The following is an 18,745-nucleotide window of genomic DNA, read 5'->3' on the forward strand; positions in this document are numbered from 1 at the left end:
TTATCTCGAATACGCTGACCAACAGGGCCTCCTGCGTGGGAGCTTCCGGATTCGACTGCATGGTCGCCGGGTTCGGCTTGCTAGCCGGCGGGTTCGGCTTGCTAGCCCCCGAGTTTGGCGATGAAGCCCCCGGGTTAGACTGAGAAGTCCCCGGGTTCGGCGTGGTAGCCGGCGGGTTTGGCTTGTTAGCCCCCGACTTGGGCGATGAAGCCCCCGGGTTTGGCTGAGCAGCCCCCGGGTCAGCCGGCACGAATATTGAATCCGAGTCCGGTGATGGTATAATGGACGGCTTCTTGAGAATCGTCAAGGCGACACCCGGCGGAATGGCTTGCCGGGTTGAGCCAATCTTGGATAAGGCATCAGCCGCTTCGTTGTTTGCTCGTGGCACATGGTGGAATTCACAGCCGTCGAAGAAGCCGGATAGCTGCTGGACGTGGAAGCGGTACGAGGCCATGTTGGCGTCCTTCGCGTCCCGGCCGCCCGATGCTTGGCTGTACAACCAAGTCGAGTCGCCGAAGCAGAGTATGCGGCGCACGCCAATCTCCTTGGCCAGCTTCAGCCCATGGATGAGCGCTTCATACTCCGCCACATTGTTGGATGCGGCGAAGTGGATCTGCAGGACGTAGTCCAGCCGATCTCCCTTGGGAGAGGTGATGACGATGCCGGCTCCCAAGCCGTTGCGCATCTTCGAACCGTCAAAATGCATCTTCCAATGTGTGGAATCCGGCACAGGCGGCAGGTACTACATCTCGGCCCAGTCGACGAAGAAGTCCGCGAGGATCTGTGACTTGATGGCTGTGCGCGGCTCGTAGAGGATGGTGTGGGTGGCTAGCTCCAGAGCCCACTTGGCAACCCGGCCGTTGGCGTCTTTGCTGCCAATGATTTCCGCCAAGGGCGCTGTGGCAACCACCTTGATGGGGTGCTCTTGGAAGTAATGCTTGAGCTTCTTGGCCGCCATGTATATGCCGTAGGTGACCTTCTGGTAGTGGGGGTAGTTTTGCTTTGACTGGGAGAGCACTTCGCTGAGGTAGTAGACTGGGCGCTGGACCAGCTGCTCCCTGCCGGCCTCTTTGCGCTCCACCACCAGGACAACGCTAACCACTCGATTGGTGGCTGCGATGTACAACAGCATCGGCTCCATTGAAGCCGGCGTTGCAAGGATTGGCGCGGTTGAGAGCACGCGCTTCAAGTCACGGAAGGCTTCATCCGCCTGCGGTGACCAGACGAACTTGTCCGCCTTCTTCATCAATTGATACAGGGGCGGTGCCTTCTCCCCAGCCCGGCCGACGAAGCGGCTCAAGGAAGCCGAGCAGCCGGCGAATTTCCGGACGTCCTTGAGGCACCTGCGGCGGTTCCATCTTCTCCAGGGCACCGATCTTCTCCGGGTTGGCTTCGATCCCTCGCCGAGAGACGAGGTAGCCAAGGAGCTGGCCGGACGGCACGCCGAATGTGCACTTGGCCGGGTTGAGCTTCATCCGAAATCTTCTCGGATTGGTGAAGGTCTCTCTCAGATCATCAAGGAGGGTATGCGTCTCCTTGGTTTTTACAACGACATCATCCACATATGCGTGAACGTTTCCGCCGATTTGCTCTTGAAGAATTTTTGCATGCACCTTTGGTAGGTGGCGCCTGCATTTTTCAAGCCGAACGGCATAGTCGTGTAGCGGTAAGCCCCGTACGGGGTAATGAACGAAGTCTTTATTTGATCATCCGGATTCAAAGGAATGCGGTGGTAGCCTGAATAGGCATCTAGAAAAGACAACAGTTCACGGCCGGCGATCGAGTCTATGACTTGATCTATGCGCGGCGTGGGGAAGGGGTCCTTCGGGCACGCCTTGTTCGAGCTGGTGTAGTCGATACACATGCGTCAGGAGCCGTTCTTCTTCAAAACCAGGACCGGGTTCGCCAACCAGTCCGGGTGCAGCACTTCCATGATGAAGCCGGCTGCGAGCAGCCGGGCGATTTCTTCACCGATGGCCTTCCTTCTTTCCTCGGCGAAGCACCTGAGAGGCTGCTTCACCGGCTTGGCTTCAGGCCGGACGTGGAGGTGGTGCTCAGCCAACTCCCTCGGCACACCCGGCATGTCTTTTGGAGTCCATGCGAAGATGTCCCGATTCTCACGGAGGAAGCTGGTGAGCTCGCTTTCCTATTTCCTGCTCAAGCCGGCACCGATGGTGACATACTTGTCCGGCTGCGCCGGGTCCAGCAGGATCTTCTTGGTGTTGTCGGCCGGCTGGAAGTGAGTCGTCCCAGCCGGGTTGCCTGCAGCCGGCATGTCCGTCTGCGCGGCCTTGGCGAGGGCGACGGCGTCGTGGATGAGCTGCTTCTCGGTGGCGATGACCAGCGTCCGGGCCATCTTGGAGCTCGCGTGGCGCGAGTCCATGGAGCGGCGATAGTCGCCGGCTACGGTGATGACCCCCTTGGGGCCGGGCAGCTTCATCTTCAGGTACCCATAGTGGGGCACCGCCATGAACTTGGTCAGGGCCGGCCTGCCCAGGAGCGCGTGGTAGGGACTCACGAGGTCCACCACCTCGAACTCGATCTTCTCGGTGCGGAAGTGATCCGGCTTCCCGAACATCACCTCCGGCGTGATCCGGCCAATCGGCCGGCAGCAATGGCCCGGCACGATGCCATGGAAGACGGTGGGGGTGGGATGCAGCTCGGCTTCCTGGATGCCTAGCTTGCGGGCGGTGTCGCGGTAGAGGATGTTGATGCTGCTGCCGCCGTCGATGAGGACGCACGAAAAACGCACGCTGCGCCGAGTCGTGCCAATGGTGGGGTCGAGGACCATGGCGTAGCTGCCCGGCTTCGGCAGGACAGCCGGTGTGTCGCGGCGATCAAAAGTGATGGCCTGCTCTGACCAGTTTAGGTACTGGGGGACCGGCGGTATGACCGTGTTGACCTCGAGGGAACGGCTCTGCTGGCTCGTCCTGTCCTCGGGCTCGGAGGTGAAGATGATGTAGGCGGCGTCTTGGTCCAAGTATCGGCCACCATGGTGCACTTGGTTAGCCTTGTGGTGCTCGAGGTTGGCGTTCTCCGCGCCGGCTGCGCCACCCGGCCTGCCGGCTGGAGGCGGTGGGGGTGGAGGCGGGAGAGGTTCACCGCTTGTCAGCCGCTTCATGAAGTGGCAGTCGCGGGTGGTGTGGTTGGAAGGGTTCTTGCCGCTGTGGTACTTGCACGGCGAGTCGAGCATCTGCTCGAAGGTGTACTTCGGCTTCCACTGCCGGTCTTGCTTCGGCGGCGGCTGCCGCCTACCGCGTTGTACCGCCACGGCGGCTACGTGGGCGGAGCCGTACCGGCGGTCCGGCTGGTCGCTGTGACGCTTGCCGCGGTAGTTGTCCCGCCGGCTGCCATGAGAGGTGCCGTCTGCCGGCTTGTGCTCAGCCGACTTGTTGTTCTCCCGTCTTGCTGGGGCCGGTGAAATATCAGCCGGCGCCTTGCCGGCTTCCTCAGCCAGCGCATACTTGTCTGCGATGGCCATCAAGGCGGCCATCGACTTGGGGTCGCTGCGGCGCAGCTTGTGCCAGAGCATGGTGTTGGGCCGGCAGCCTCCCATGAAGAAGCTGATGGCTTGGATCTCGTGCACACCCTCGCAGGAGTTGCGCATCTCGCACCAACGCGTCAGGTATGCGCGGTCCGTCTTGTCCGGGCCCTGCTTGCACATCTCAAGCTGCTGAGGGCGACCCGGCCGGCGATAGGTGCCGGTGAAGTTGCTGATGAAGGCCTCTTCGAAATCCAGCCAGCCGTTGATGCTGCCGGCCGGCAGGTTGTTGAGCCGGTGCGGGCGGAGCCGACCAGCATCGGGGGGAGTAGCGTACCGTCCGGCCGCTTGTTGCCTCGAGAGATGCCGACTGCGGTGGAGTAGTCCTGCAGCCAGTCCTCCGGCTTGGCGGTGCCGTCGTACTTGGGCGTGTCGCGGGGGGGCTGGAAGCCGTCGAGCACGGGCTCGTTGGCGATGCGGGGCCCGAAGCACTTGGGGCAAGCCGGCGCCTCCTCTTCCGCGATGCGGGATTCGACCAGCCGATCGAGGTGGTCTCTGGCGTCGACGGGCTCGATGCGGGGGCCCAACCGGGAACGTGCCGGCTGCCGGGTGCCGGTTCGCTCTGGAGCCGGCCTGTGCTGGCGCCTTGGCGCCGCCAGCTCGGAGTCGTTCTCCTCGTTCCGGTGTGGTGGTGGGCGGCTGCGGCCGCTGTGGCCGCCGTCCAGCCGGCTTGTTCGGCTTGAACCTGCGCGGGTGTCGCGGGAGTCTCTGTGCCGGCTTGGTGCGGGCGAGGCGGATTCGGCCGTGTCCCTGTGGTGGTCCTTGCCGGTGCCCGCAGCAGCGCGGACGGGAGGAGCTTTCGAAGCACCATACCTGGGGTCCTTGGTCTGCTCAGCCGCAGCCCGGCACAGGTCAGCTACGCGCTGCGTCTGGCGGCGCAGCTCTTCTCCTTCGAGGAGGGCTAGCTTCTTCGAAGCCGCTTCGGCTGCGAGGATGTTCTTGTCGGGGGTGTTGTAGATGGGCAGCTCCGCGGACGGAGCCGGCGCTTCCACGCCGTCGCGCTCGATCTCAGCGCCTAGGCCGCCTCCGTGCTTGCGGATTATGCCGGCTCGGCTGGGGTTGTTGCCGCCTGGCGTGAAGCCATGGGCGTGCTCGAACTCACGCTGGGTGATGCCCAGCTGGCGCTTGGCAGCAGCCAACTCTTCGGCCTGTTGGAGGAGGAGCTGGCGATGTGCTTCCAGGTCCGCCTCGATGGTGGCGGCGTCGCCGCCTGCGGTGAGCGGGGAGCTCAACTTCGTCCAGCCGGGATGGAGGTGGGGGCGCCTTTGGGCCCGAGCCGGAGGCGTTGGGGTCGACGTTGCGCTCCAGGTTGGGGCCGCGGGTGCGCGGGTTCTTGGTGGGGAGCTCCTCGCCAGCCATCATGACTTGCACGACGGCGGGGCTGGCAGGAGCGCTGCTGCCGGCTCGCGGAGGAGGGCTTGCGCAGCGCAGCACCGCCGCGGGTAGCACGGCGGTGCGACGGTGGCGACGTAGACGTCGTGGCCGCCGAAGGAGATGACGCCGCCGCCGGCTGGGAAGGGCCGGTCGGCGGAGCGGCAAGCGTTGTCGGCCGACGCAGTCGAGGGAGCCGAATCTCCAGATCAGGCCTGAAGCGACTCGCTCGCCGGTGGTGATGGTGAGGCCCGTCCGGATGAAGACACCGGCCGAGGATGCTGAAGGCCCCACGGTGGGCGCCAAATGTCGTGGTATCGTCACGGCATATGCCATAGGGTGGCTAACGAAGGTGGTTCCTAGGAGATCTCACGGCGGTATCCGGATGCGGGTATGGGGACGAAAGACACGGCGACGTACCCAGGTTCGAGGCCCTCCGATGGAGGTAACACCTCTACTCCTCGCTAGAGTGTATATGATGATCACACAATACAAGGTTGCTCCTTGAGCTGTGTCCGGCTGCTCCTGGGAGGCTAAGGAAGACAAGAGTCTCTCTCACAGGGCAGCGCTAGGGGTGGAAGTGAGGTGAGAATGATCGATCCCCTGCACGAGAGGGGGTAGCGCGGCTTATATAGGCACCGGCACTTTACATATAAGACCCTATAGTCAGGAGCCGTTGAGGCCTCATGGCCTGTCCCATCCGGCTGCCAAGGTCAGCGGTATGGAGAGGAGGTGTCCCTGTCGCCATCAGCCACGGTAGCCAGTACGGACCGACGTAGACCATGATGGCCTGTCCGGCGCGTGGCACTATTGCTCCACAGTGCCCCGAGCTTTACGGAAGATGAAGTCAGCGTGGACTTTGGGAACCCGGATCACCAACCCGGTTCCTTCTAGTGCAAGACTCGCCAGCCTCGAGTCGGTCTGAGGTACAAACCCCGGCCGGATATGGCTTGTAGAAGCCGTCCCGGCCTACGGCATTGGCTGCCGTAGCCGGGCCGACTAGGACCTAGAGCCAGCCGGCTTCCGGACCAGCCGGCCACGGCGCCAGCCGGCTGCTCCTCAGCCGGCCTTTGCCGCGAGCCGGCCAGTGGCCAGCCGGCTGCTCCGCGTCCATTGCCCTACCCGGGGTCTTCCCCCCGACACTCATGGATGCGAGTCATCAGCGCTTCTGTCGCCAACTTCTCAACATCGGTAGCTTCAGCATCCCAAGAACGGGGACGAAGGATTTTAGCATCTCCGTCAAAAGGGGCGATGTTTTCTTCCACTGGGTTGGAGCTCTCTTCGTGGATGTATAGCCATTTCTTCCGCCAACCTTGGACGGAGTCGGGAAATTTGATGTCGAAATATTCGACATCAGATCGAACACAGATAACAACGCCGCCAATATTGTAGGCGACGTTGTGAGAGCCATTACGGCGGATGCAGAAGATGCGCTTCCATAGAGCCCAATTGGGTTGGACCCCGAGGAAGCACTCACATAGCGTGATAAAAATAGAGATATGGAGAACGGAATTGGGCGTCAGATGATGCAACTGAAGCCCATAGACAAAAAGGAGACCACGAAGAAATTTGTGGATTGGGGGAGAAAGTCCTCGGATGAGATGGTCAACGAAACTAACCCGGTAGTCGATTGGAGATTTCGGGTAGCTTTCTTCCTTGGGGAACTGGAGAGAGTCCTCCTTCTTGCTGAAGCCCATCTTCTTTAGCATGTTGATATCTTGGGCTGAGATCTTGGATCTCTCCCACTCGGCGCTTCCCAGATCTGTCATCTTCGACTCTGGCGTGCTATGCCTAGTCAAACGGATGCGCGGCGGCATCAACGGACTTGGAGGCGAAGAGCGTGAGAGTGGTTGAGTGCCTGAAGCAATGGGAGCAATGGAGGAGTTGCAGAGGAGGAGCAGAGATGCGGCGCGAGCGGAAGTGCTGAAGGAGGAAGACGACGCCCTTATATAGAGGTGCGGTGAACCGTCACGCCGTTGGATTGACAGATTACGCCACAGATGGTGTACACGTGGACAAGGGGTAAATGGTAATTTCATATAGACGAGAAAGTGCAGCAACTACAGTACTTGCGCCAGGAAAAGCGGAGGACGTGTGTCCCCCACTTGCACGACGTGTCAATCTGATGCGGAGTTTGGGCCCGCAAGGCAGTGAGAGAGAACATCTCGCGATTTCCAGATACATTGGTCGTGGCTGTGATCAGCAGTGATGTCACCTTGGTAAAAAGAAAATCTCGGCTATGAAGCTTGGGAAGAATGGCGACAGCATAAGATTGTTTAGAGAGCTTTTGAACAAATACAAGTTTTTGCCCAAATGCTCGGGGGCTACTTCGGAAAAAATGAAAAGTTCGAGAAAGACAAAATAGAAATGATATGAGCCTACGATCAAATATAAAATATTTGCTCATATCCTCGGGGGCTACTCCCATCGAGAGCGCTGTTCGCGCATCCGTGAGATTTAAGAGTTTCGAGAGAAAAAGAAAATATAGCGGCATAAAATGTGGAGCCTACACCCAAGCACAAGTTCTTGGCTGTAGCCTCGGGGGCTACTCCCATCGAGAACGCTGTTCGCGTGCCCGATTAAATTATAAAAAAAAGAAAGACAAGAGGGTATATTTCGAGTTAAAATAACTCTACATATACTCCCATCGGGAAAGCAATATAAGTCATCCATTGACTCAATAAAATGTGCTATTCCAACAGCTGAATAAGCACTCGACAATATATTCTCGTAGCGCCAAAGTTGCGAATAAATCTCCGAATGCCGCAAAATTTGCGAAGGTAAGACCCCGCATCCGTTCGTGCGGCGTGGCGCCGTCTCCGACGTCGGTTTGCTACTTTTTTCCGTATCAACGGATACGAAGAAAAATCCTAACGGACGCGTTAGGTACCCGATAAATATGACTCGGGACTCGACAGAATGGTAAGACCTTACGCGGCGCCTGTCGAAGTTTACACCAGTATCCCGAGATCATGTCCGGGGACGTGATTTTGAAGTAGGTTTTTGCGGATTGCCACTAGAGCAGTTAACTAGTACCTGATCCGTCAGATGAACTAGCCCCGATTACCATTATCCCTGCACAAAATAGAAATTTGTATGCAAAGATATGTGCGAAAATTCAGAGGTGTCGAATAAATATAAAAGTAGAGATTTTCCTTGATTCTGCGATTCAAGCAAAATCTCGGGAGCTACTGACATAGGCACACCCAATGGGCCTGCCGAAAGTGGTACCCGGGGTTTAATGAAGGCCCACGACCCAAAGAATAAGAAGATTTGGAAGCCCAAGATATTGTTAAGGAAGGTTAGAGTTGTAATAGAAGTTATCGTTTGTAATCTTGCGGGACGGGTCAGAAACCCTCCCGGAATCTGTAAACTTGTATATTACGAAACCCTCGACTTCACCTCCTATATAAGGGGGGGTCGAGGGACAAAGAAAGGGATCGAATCTACTGTCAACACAACCCTAGTTTTTACATTGTCGAGCACTTTTCGGCTAAAACCTTCGAGATCTACTTGCCCTCTACATCCAACGAAACCCTAGTCTACAATCCGTAGGCATTGGCAAGTTAATCCCTTTTCACCGACTGACCAAATGGCATGCCAATTCTAGCACGTGGCTCGTTCCGGACGCACAGGTGACCTCGCACCACTGCGCCAGTGAGCCCCAAATCAGACCCAGGCTATCAAACATGTCCCTAGTCTCCCACAGTAACTTCAGTGCTCCTATTTCCATTTTCTGGGTTGGCCACGGGTGGCCGACTGGCCGGAGAAGAAACCGGCGACGCCCCGACGAGTTGAAGGGATGACATGGCTAGTTGCGGCGTTCCCGAGGCGAGGCCGAGACCTTACCTGGGAAGGGGACAGCGTGGGGTAGCCGGTGGGGCAAAACCTAGAGGGGCCCCTTGTTGGGCGAGGGGGTACCCGAAGGGTAATGCCCACATCAATAGCCCCCGAGTGACTGGCTGAAGCAAAGCTTCAGGCAGGGACTAAAGTTGCCATCATACGAATGACTTGATCAGTCGAAGAAACACCGGTGATCAAGGACAGTGCACGGTGGGAGCAGCGACAGTACCTGATCCTCAAAGTTGGTGTCGCTAATGTGGACGCGGCGAACCTCCTCCACAGCGCCGTGCCACTTGTTGCAGGCGTGCTGGATCATGTGCCAACGGTGAGACATGGTGGAGACATTGCGATCGACGGTCAACGCCTTGAAGTAGGGATCCAATAGCCGACGCTCTTCGAACGCCGCCCTCACCCTCTTCCAATAGGACTCGGTGTTCTGGTTGGCGTCGGTGAAGGGGTCGACGCTCACGGTCTTCCATGCCTCAGCGAGGCAATCGTCCTCCCTCGAGCTCCACTTTGGCCCGCGCATGCCGGCCTTCTTCTTCGGGTCCGCCTCAGCAGCGCCCGACGCGGTGTCGGCCTTCTTTTTCTTGCCCTTGGGGTCGACGATGGCCAGCGTGATCTCTTCGAGATCCTCGACATAGGTGTACACGTCGTTCACCCACCCAACTTCGTCGCCTTCTTCCTCATTTTCGGCGTACGCCTCGGCTTCCTGCTGCGTGAAGGACGGCAGCCCGCTGGTGCCATCGATGATCATGTCCTCCAAGATGGCGTCGCCCGGCATCGGGCCGAACGACTCTTGCGCGCTGCTGCTCGCGGCAAACTGCTGGTAGCCGGGGTGAGGAGGAGGTCCGCCTCCACTCTAGGAAGTGCGCGGAGCTCAGGCGATCCGGCTGCCAGCATGTGCAGGTCACCGACGATGAAAGTGTTTGTGACGGCGAAGGTGTTGGGGTTAAACCCACCAAGCGGGTCGAAATCGTGGCAGCTCGATGAGAAGGGCGACAGGTGGGGCGGGTTACCTTGGGCGTCATGGAACAAAGGCAACGGAGACGAGGTGGATGGAGACATCGAGGAGACGCTGTCCTGGCTGCCGCTCCATGCGGCGGGGTGTGGGGCGCCGCCATGGCAGCGGCCCGCTCCATCAACGCAACCTCATTCGCCGCTGCTGCCGCAGCCCTCTTCGCATCCCTCGAGCGACGGCTGGCGTTCTCCACCGACCGCCGTTGGATGTCGAACGTCCACTCGGCGTTGGTCATCCCCGGTGGCCTCTCCTTGACGACGGGTGCCCATGACGCCTTCTTCTTTGCGGGAGCAGGCTTGGCGGCGAGGGCGTCCGATGCCTGTCATGGTATCGTCATGGCATATGCCATAGGGTGGCTAATCGAAGTGGTTCCTAGGGGTCTCATGGCGGTATCCGGATGCGGGTATGGGCACGAGCGACACGGCGACGTACCCAGGTTCGAGGCCCTCCGATGGAGGTAACACCTCTACTCCTGCTATGAGTGTATATGATGATATCACAGTATAATGGTGCTCCTAGAGCTGTATCCGGCTGCTCCTGGGAGGCTAAGGTAGACGAAGGTCTCTCTCACAGGGCAGCGCTAAGACTAGAATGAATGAGAAGTGATCGATCGTCCCCCGCACGAGGGGGTAGCCCAGCTTATATAGGCGCTGGCATTTTACATAGAAGTCCCTATAGTCTAGTGGCCGGCTTGGCCGGCTCCGGCTTCCGCTCCTTCCCGAGGCGTTGACGTCATGGAGCCGTTGAGGCCTCATGGCCTGTCCCGTCCGCCTGCCAGAGTCAGCGGTATGGCTAGGAGGTGTCCCTGTCGCCATCATGCCCTATAGCCGGTACGGACTGACGTACGCCATGATGGCCTGTCCGCCGCGTGGCACTGTTGCTCCACAGTGCCCCGCGCTCTACGGGAGATGAGGTCAGCATGGACCTTTGAACCCGGACCACCTACCCAGTTCCTTCTTATGCAAGACTCGCCAGCCTCGAGTCGGTCTAGGGTATAAACCCCAGTCGGATATGGCTTGTAGAAGCCGGCCCAGCCACAGCGTTGAAGGCCGTAGCCAGGCCGACTAGGACTTAGAGCCAGCCGGCTCCTGGGCCAGCCGGCCGCTCCTCAGCCGACCTTTGCCGTCAACCGGCCAACCTCAAGCCGACTGCTCCGCGTCCATTGCCCTACCCGGGGTCTTCCCCCCGACATTAGCCCCCGAAGCTGGCAAGGTCCCGCGAAAAGAGGGACCTAGGCAGGTTTTCCTGGCTTTAGATATCTCTCCAATGTGTTTCAGCGGCACTCGGAGGGGCCGACTGAAGATCCCTATTCAGCCGGCTGCGCCCTCATCCGGCTCGCTTTGTCCGACTGCTTCTAGCCGGACATTTTTTTTGCATCTGCAACTTTCGCTTTTTCACAAGTGTTGACGATGTATCCGCCTTGCTGAGAGAGTTCGGGACCGGATTGAATTTAATGTCCGGCTCCGGCTTGGGTGCGCCGGAGTCTCCGCCGCCTTGGGCCCTGCGCCCGACTTGACCGGTCTGACGGCTGGCTCCTGCTGCCGTTTCGTCTGGTCACATCAATGTTTCCTCCGGATCCGGTGCGGTCGTGGGGGAAGTGGCGCGTCTGTTTCTAGTAACCGCTGCCGTCGTGGGGGGAAGTTAAGGCGCAGTAAATCCCAGTCGTGGCCCACGATCACCACGTGGCCACGCAACTGGCGCGTCAGGCGGCTATAAATGCCCCTGGGAGCGGTACCGAGGCGCCCTTCTTCTTCCTCGCGCTCCCACTTCACTTCTCTTCGCACGAACTCCTTTTCTCCGACGTCCTCCTGGCGAACTCCGGCGACCGAGCGCGGCCGCACACCTTGGCTTCTTCGCAGCCGTCCGCGCATCGAGCCGACGCCACGGGGCCCCGCGTTTCTACGGTACGCTCCCCGCCGTCGCCGTCGCCGCCGTCGCCGCCGTCCCGTGGTTCTTCCTCGCCATTTCGTCTTTCTTGGTCCTCCTCTTCTTCTTCTTCATCGATGACTCAACCAAGCGGTTCTTGGAGGGGCTCCTATATGCGAGAGGATGACATCGAGTGGCTTGTGCGCCTCCGCCGGATTCCGGCGGGGGTGATTACGAGGGCGCCTGGCGCCGAGATGGAGCCCAGGCCTAACCCTGGCGAGCGTGTGATCTTCGGAGCGCATCTCGACCGAGGGTTGGGCCTGCCGGCTTCACCCTTCTTCCGTCGGTTCCTCGACTTCTTCGGTCTGCAGCCTCACCACTTGCCGGCCAACGCCTTCATCCTCCTGAGCTGCTACGTGGCCTTCATGGAAGGCTACGCCGGCTTGTGGCCTGACGGGGAGTTTTGGAGCCGGCTCTTCTACATCAAGGCGCAGACGACTGAAGGCCATCTGAGGACCTGCGGCGCCGCCTCCATATATCCTCGCACGGGTACGTCATTTCCGAGGATTTCGACTGTGGATTCCGTGAAGAACTGGCAGATGTGCGGAATGACAACCCAGCCTTCGACCGGCTCAACCTGCCGGAATACAACCCGGCTTCGCCAGTCGGCCGGACCAACTGGGGCCACAACGCCAGGACGACGGACCCGGACGCGGAGGTGAATCTTCTGTGGGACTTCTTGGGAGAGTGCGTCACGGGGGGCCAGCTGACTGCCGAGGACCTCCTCTGCACTTACATCGAGCGCCGAGTGCTGCCGCTCCAGAGGCGTGTCCACAAGATCGGGCACATGTCCGACCGGCTTGATCCAACCCGGACGTCGAAGGTGGAGCTCACCAAGGCCCAGGTTGCCCGCCGGGTGAACAACATCACCAAGGCCAACATGCCGAAGAACTGGGATTGGGGGCTGCCGCCTTTCGACCGGGCGTCGCCGCCTGAGCTGGTAAGCTTTTGTTTTTTGGCTGACTTCCGGCTTGCGGCTGCGTGGCCGACTTGATACTTATTTTGTTTTGCTTTCAGCTTTTCGACCGCCAGGGTGTTGAGGACGGCGACCTGGCGCAGAAGATCTGGACGCCGGATCATGTTGATCCGGCCGACCAAGCCGGCGACCAAGCCGGCGACGATGATCTGCCGGAGGTGCCGGACCAAGGCGGCCAGGGGGAGCACAACCCGCCGCCTTCGCCGGAGCATGAGCAGGAGCAGGAGGAGACGGCGGAGTCCGGTACGGGGCCGATTCCCGCGGTGCCCCTACGCGTGAGGCCGCCTGCCGCCTCAGCGACTTCTGCGCCCAAGGGGAGGAAGCGAGCCGGCGGTGGGTCCACGGCCAGGGTGGAGGCTAAGGCCAAGAAACAGCGCCGGGTGGAGCCCAAGAAGGTTCCGGAGCAGGCCGGGTGAGTCCCTTTTCTTCGTTGTTTAATTCCTTTTCTTTCCTTTCTTTTTATATTTATATTTTCTTGTTTGTTCGACTAGGGCTGCCATCAAGTTCACCCAGGGCGGCGGCTCTCGGCCGCCTCCCCGTGTTGAGCCAACGCTCTCGCGGCAGAGGAGGGAGTCGACCCCGCAGTCTTCGATGCGCGCACCACCTGTTGTCGTCGTGCCGCCTGCGGGAGCATCTTCGACCGCACCTCCTTCTGCGGCGCCTGGCCGCGGCGTCCAGGGTGAGCCGGTCCGCCGGCCTACTCTGGATGAGTTGTTTCCACGCCGCGCTCCCCTGCTGGGGCCTACGGCGGGGGCCAGCAAGGGTGCGCCGCCAGCGGCCGGAGCTGGAGCCGGCGGGGCTGCGTAGCCTGAAGCTGGAGCCGGCGACGCTGCGCCGCCCGAGACTGGAGCTGGAGCCAGCGGGGCTGCGCCGCCTGAAGCTGGAGCCGGCGGGGCTACGCCGCCTGAGGGAACGCATCCGACGCCGGAGAAGGCGGCCCCCACCGGGCCAACTGCTTCGACCGTGCCGCCTCCGGCTTCGGAGCCGTCGAGGAAGGAGCCGGCCGGGAAGGAGCCGGTGAGGGAGGAGCCGGCGCGCTCGAAGGGCGCCGACTCCCGGGCGTTGGTGAGGAAGGAGGGCCCGTCGGACCCATCTGAAGGCCTCCATGTGGCCAAGGGGGCCCGGCTGCTGCATGTGCCGTCCGCCTACGATTCCAGCCTTGGCTCGGCTGGCACCATGGAGAAGGCGTGGCATCAGGCGGATGCCTACGAGGTGACCAGCCGGGAGGGGCGTCTGGGTGTGGCGCCCATGAAGATGTTCTTCTCCGGCTACCGTGCCAGCCTTAAAGCCAAGGCCGCCGAGACCCTTGCCCAGCTGGCAACGCTGGAGGATGCTGACAAGGTATGTATCTCATCTTATTTTTTGCAATTTTGTTGTTATCCTGGTAGCCCTCCGAGGCATGGGCCGGCTGCTTGGAGCTGGTCCGGGTTTCGTCTAACATCTGATCGTTTCTTTCAGGTGGTTGCGGAGCGACGCACCGTCTTGTACAACCAAGTCGTGACCAGCTACCACAAGGCCAAAATTGAGCGGGCCGGCTTGGCTCGCGAGCTGGAGGTTGCCAAGGGTAAGGTTTTCTTCCTTTTGACTTGGCTTCTTTTTCTTTGATTTCACTCGCTCGACGACTTTTCTTGTCGACTTGCAGCTGAGGCTGCCCGGGTCCCACAGCTGGAGTCGGACCTTCGGGCCGCCCGCGCCCAATGCGTCGAGAGCGAGGAGGCGGGCCGGGCTGCTGCCGCCAAGCTGAAGGTGGCTGATGGGGAGCTGACGCGGCTGCGCCAACTTGAGGATAACCACCTCAAGGAGTTGGCCGCCCTCAAAAAGGATGCGGAGGAGAAGCTGGAGGGCCTGAGCAAGCGGCTGGAGGAGGTGGAACGGCAGCGGCTTGCGCTTCGCCAAGAGGTGACCGCTAAGTCTGATGAGCTGTCGGCCACCGCCAAGCTGTGGGTGAACGAAATTAGCGCGCTCGACCGTGGCTTGGCGGGTGAGTCTTCTCTTTCCTTCCCCTTTGCCGGCTTTCGGCCGTCGGCTGCCGGCTTAGGTTAGCAGCCGGCGGCAGAAACTGATTTTTTCGATATCTCCATCTTCAGGCTGGGGGCAGTCGGTTCTTGCCGGCTGTCGCCAGTCTTTTAAATTTCGATATCTCCATCTTCAGGCTCGGGGCGGTCTGGTTCTTGCCGGCTGTCGCCGCTCTTTAAATTTCGATATCTCCATCTTCAGGCTGGGGGCAGTCGGTTCTTGCCGGCTGTCGACAGTCTTTTAAATTTCGATATCTCCATCTTCAGGCTGGGGGCAGTCGGTTCTTGCCGGCTGTCGCCAGTCTTTTAAATTTCGATATATCCATCTTCAGGCTGGGGGCAGTCGGTTCTTGCCGGCTGCCGCCAGTCTTGCTTTGAAAATTTGCATTTTTCTGCCCTTGACAGGCTTCTGACGTGCTTCTTCTTTGCAGCGGCCTTCCCTGAGGCGCAGGATGCGGCACAAGCGGCCGTTGGCAAGGCGCGGGAGGAGCGCCGGCAGGCCACTGGGGAGCAGAGCTCTGCCTTCTTCACCATGTAGGACTATCTGGCGTCCATGGCCGCCCGCGTGGAGCCAATCACTAAGCTTGGCTGGGAGCTCCGGAAGGCGGCGGAGGAACTGATCCAGCTGCTGTGGCCGACAGAGATGCTGCCGCAGGACCTCGCCAACCTCATCAAGTGGCTGGAGACGGCGCCTGACCGCTTCCTCGACTGGAAGGAGTCGGCTGCGCGTGCTAGAGCCGATATGGCCCTCTCCTTCGTGCTCTCCTGGTATGACGAGGTCAACCTTGACCAGCTGGAGTGCCGGAGGGCTGATGTGGAGGAAGGCCTTTCGGCGGAGAACAAGACCGCCCGGCTTGCCCGCGCCTGTGCCATCGCCGACTTCGTCGACTAGCGCATCTTCATCGAGGATCCGAACCCGCCGTCTGACGACGAGGAGGAGAAAGAAGATGCGGATATGCCTGAGGCGGACCCGGCAGCCGGCAACGCTGATGCTCCCCCGGCTGGTCCTGATCCAGCCGGTGCTTAAATTTTATCTGTTAAGATGTTGCTTTTGACAAGACAATTCATTAAATCCCCGGGATGCCGGGTGCATATGTAAGACAATGTCATTATCCTTTCATTAGGGCACACTTTAATGTGTTTGTTTAATCATTTGTGTGCCGGCTTGCTTTCTTTCAACTTGTTCGCTTTTTCCCATCCGCCCCACTCTTTGGCTTTGCCCTTGTCGATCGTACGTCCGACTTGCGGTCCGTCGCCGGATCAAGAGCGGGCCGCTGGGTGAGGCCGACAGTATTTCAGTCGAACGAGTCGAATTCGGTAGTCCAACACATATGAAGAGTTGTGCAAGAATCGATTCGCTTTCACTCTTTCCCTTAACCGTCTTTCGCGTGCCGGCTCCCTAGGCACTTACTCCCGCCAGCCGGACAGCCGGGTTGCGGTCTGTAGCTGGTCGGAAGCCGGCTGTCGGAAACCGGATCACGTTACTAAGCCGGCCGCGTGAGAAGGTGTTAGCCAATCGGCGAAAACAATAGAGTACGCGAAAAAATTGTCGCAATCGGCGCTCTTGGCGCTTGCTTTTTCATAGCTTACAAAAGGGAGTACAAGGGATACATACATTCCTGCTCTCAAGTGTAAAATGGTCGAAGCAACCTGACATTCCAGGGACGTTTAGTCTCCTCATCAGTTTTGTTTGCCTTGTTTTTCTTAGCCTCTTGGGCATCTATGAGATAGTAGGAATCATTGCCTACTGCCTTGTTCACGATGAAGGGACCCTCCCATGGGGATGACAGTTTATGCTGTCCGGCTGTCCGTTGGATCAGCCGGAGCACTAGGTCTCCTTCTCGGAATGCTAAGGACTTGACCTTCCGGCTGTGATAGCGTCGGAGGCTTTGCTGGTATACGGTAGACCTGGACTCGGCCATCAGCCGGACCTCTTCGACCAGGTCGACTCCATCTTCGCGAGCTTCTTTGGCTTCAGCTTCTATGTATAGCTTGATCCTTGGCGCGTCGTGCTCGATGTCAGTCGGCAGGACGGCTTCGGCCCCGTATACGAGGAAGAAGGGCGTGAAGCCGACTGAGCGGTTCGGCGTCGTGCGCAGGTTCCATAGTACGCTGGGCAGCTCTTCAATCCAGCAGCCGGCTGAGCGCTCAAGCGGCTCCACCAGCCGGGGCCGGATGCCGGCTAGGATCAGGCCGTTTGCCTTCTCCACTTGGCCGTTTGACTCCGGATGCGCCACGGACGATAGGTCCATTCGGATCCCCATCTCCCCGCAATATCGTTTGAAGATGCCTTCGGCGAAGTTGCTGCCGTTGTCGGTGATGATGCTATGGGGGTAGCCGTATCTCACGATTATCTCCTTGAGGAATGTGACGGCTGTGGAGCCGTCCAGCTTCTTGATTGGCTTGGCCTCGATCCACTTAGTGAATTTATCAATCATCACCAAGAGATGAGTCATGCCGCCTCGGGCTGTCTTGAATGGGCCCACCATATCTAAGCCCCATACGGCAAACGGCCAGGTAATGGGGATGGTCTTCAGGGCGGAAGTCGGCGTGTGCTTTTGCTTGGCAAAGCGTTGGCAGCCGTTGCACTTCTTCACCAGTTCTTCTGCGTCTCCGAGCGTAGTCGGCCAGTAAAAACCGTGCCGGAAGGCTTTGGCCACTATGGCTCTGGAGGAGGCGTGATGGCCGCACTCTCCCTGGTGGATTTCCCGTAGGAGTTCAATCCCTTCAGCCGGCTCGACGCACCGCTGGAGCACCCCACTTACGCTGCGTTTGTACAGCTCGTGGTTGATGATTGTATAGGCCTTGGCCCTTCTCTCAATCTGCCTGGCTTGGACCCTGTCATTGGGCAGCACACCATCGGTGATGTAGGAGAGGAATTCTTGTGCCCATGATGGTACGTATTTTATTTCAAACACGCTGACCGCCAAGGCCTCCATCTTCGGAGCTTCCGGATTCGACTGCATGGTCACCGGGTTCGGCTGTGGAGCCGGCGGGTTTGGCTGGGAAGCCCCCGAGTTTGGCTGAGAAGCCCCCGGGTTGGACTGAGAAGCCCCCGGGTTCGGCTGTGGAGCCGGCGGGTTTGGCCGATGAGCCCCCGTCTTGGGCGATGAAGCCCCCGGGTTCGGCTGAGAAGCCCCCGGCTCAGCCGGCACGAATATGGAATCCGAGTCCGGTGACGGTATGATGGACGGCTTCCGCAGATGCGCCAAGGCAACCCCCGGCGGAATTGCTTGCCGGTTTGAGCCTATCTTGGACAGCGCGTCAGCCGCCTTGTTGTTTTTCCCGCGGCACATGATGGAACTCGCAGCCATCAAAGAAGCCGGACAATTGCTGGACGTGGAAGCGGTACGAGGCCATGTTGGCGTCCTTCGCGTCCCAGTCGTCGGATGCTTGTTGTATGACCAAGTCGGAGTCGCCGAAGCAAAGAATGCGACGCACGCCTATCTCCTTGGCCAGCTTCAGCCCATGGATGAGCGCCTCGTACTCTGCCACATTGTTGGATGCGGCGAAGTGGATCTGCAGGACGTAGTCCAGCCGATCTCCCTTGGGAGAGGTGACGATGATGCCGGCTCCCAAGCCGTTTCGCATCTTTGAGCCGTCGAAGTGCAGCTTCCAGTGTGTGGAATCGGGCACCGGCGGCAAGTATTGCATCTCGGCCCAGTCGACGAAGAAGTCCGCAAGGATCTGCGACTTGATGGCCGTGCGCGGCTCGTAGATGATGGTGTGGGCGGCTAGCTCCAGGGCCCACTTGGCGACCCGGCCATTGGCGTCTTTGCTGCCGATGATTTCCGCCAAGGGTGCCGTGGCCACCACCTTGATGGGGTGCTCCTGGAAGTAGTGCTTGAGCTTCTTGGCCGCCATGTATACGCCGTAGGTGACCTTCTGGTAGTGGGGGTAGTTTTGCTTCGACTGAGACAGCACTTCGCTGAGATAGTAGACTGGGCGCTGGACCGACTGCTCCTTGCCGGCCTCCTTGCGCTCCACGACCAGGACGACGCTAACCACACGATTGGTGGCAGCGATGTATAACAGCATCGGCTCCATTGAAG

At 59.7% G+C, this 18,745-nt stretch overlaps 1 protein-coding gene across 1 annotated transcript in view; it reads right to left on the bottom strand.

Annotated features, from left to right (window-relative positions):
• The window catches only part of LOC124673211, a 64,685-nt gene extending 58,004 nt beyond the window's left edge, over positions 1–6,681 (bottom strand). The window contains exons 1-2 of the mRNA XM_047209329.1: positions 6,532–6,681; positions 4,127–4,689 (exon numbers count right to left, since the gene is read on the bottom strand). Of these exons, the coding sequence (XP_047065285.1) occupies positions 4,127–4,689; positions 6,532–6,681 (713 nt within the window). The remainder of the gene's footprint in view (positions 1–4,126; positions 4,690–6,531) is intronic.
• Positions 6,682–18,745: the final 12,064 nt, after the last annotated feature.

The sequence above is a fragment of the Lolium rigidum genome, chromosome 7 (assembly GCF_022539505.1).
Source record: "Lolium rigidum isolate FL_2022 chromosome 7, APGP_CSIRO_Lrig_0.1, whole genome shotgun sequence".
Classification (NCBI taxonomy): domain Eukaryota; kingdom Viridiplantae; phylum Streptophyta; class Magnoliopsida; order Poales; family Poaceae; genus Lolium; species Lolium rigidum.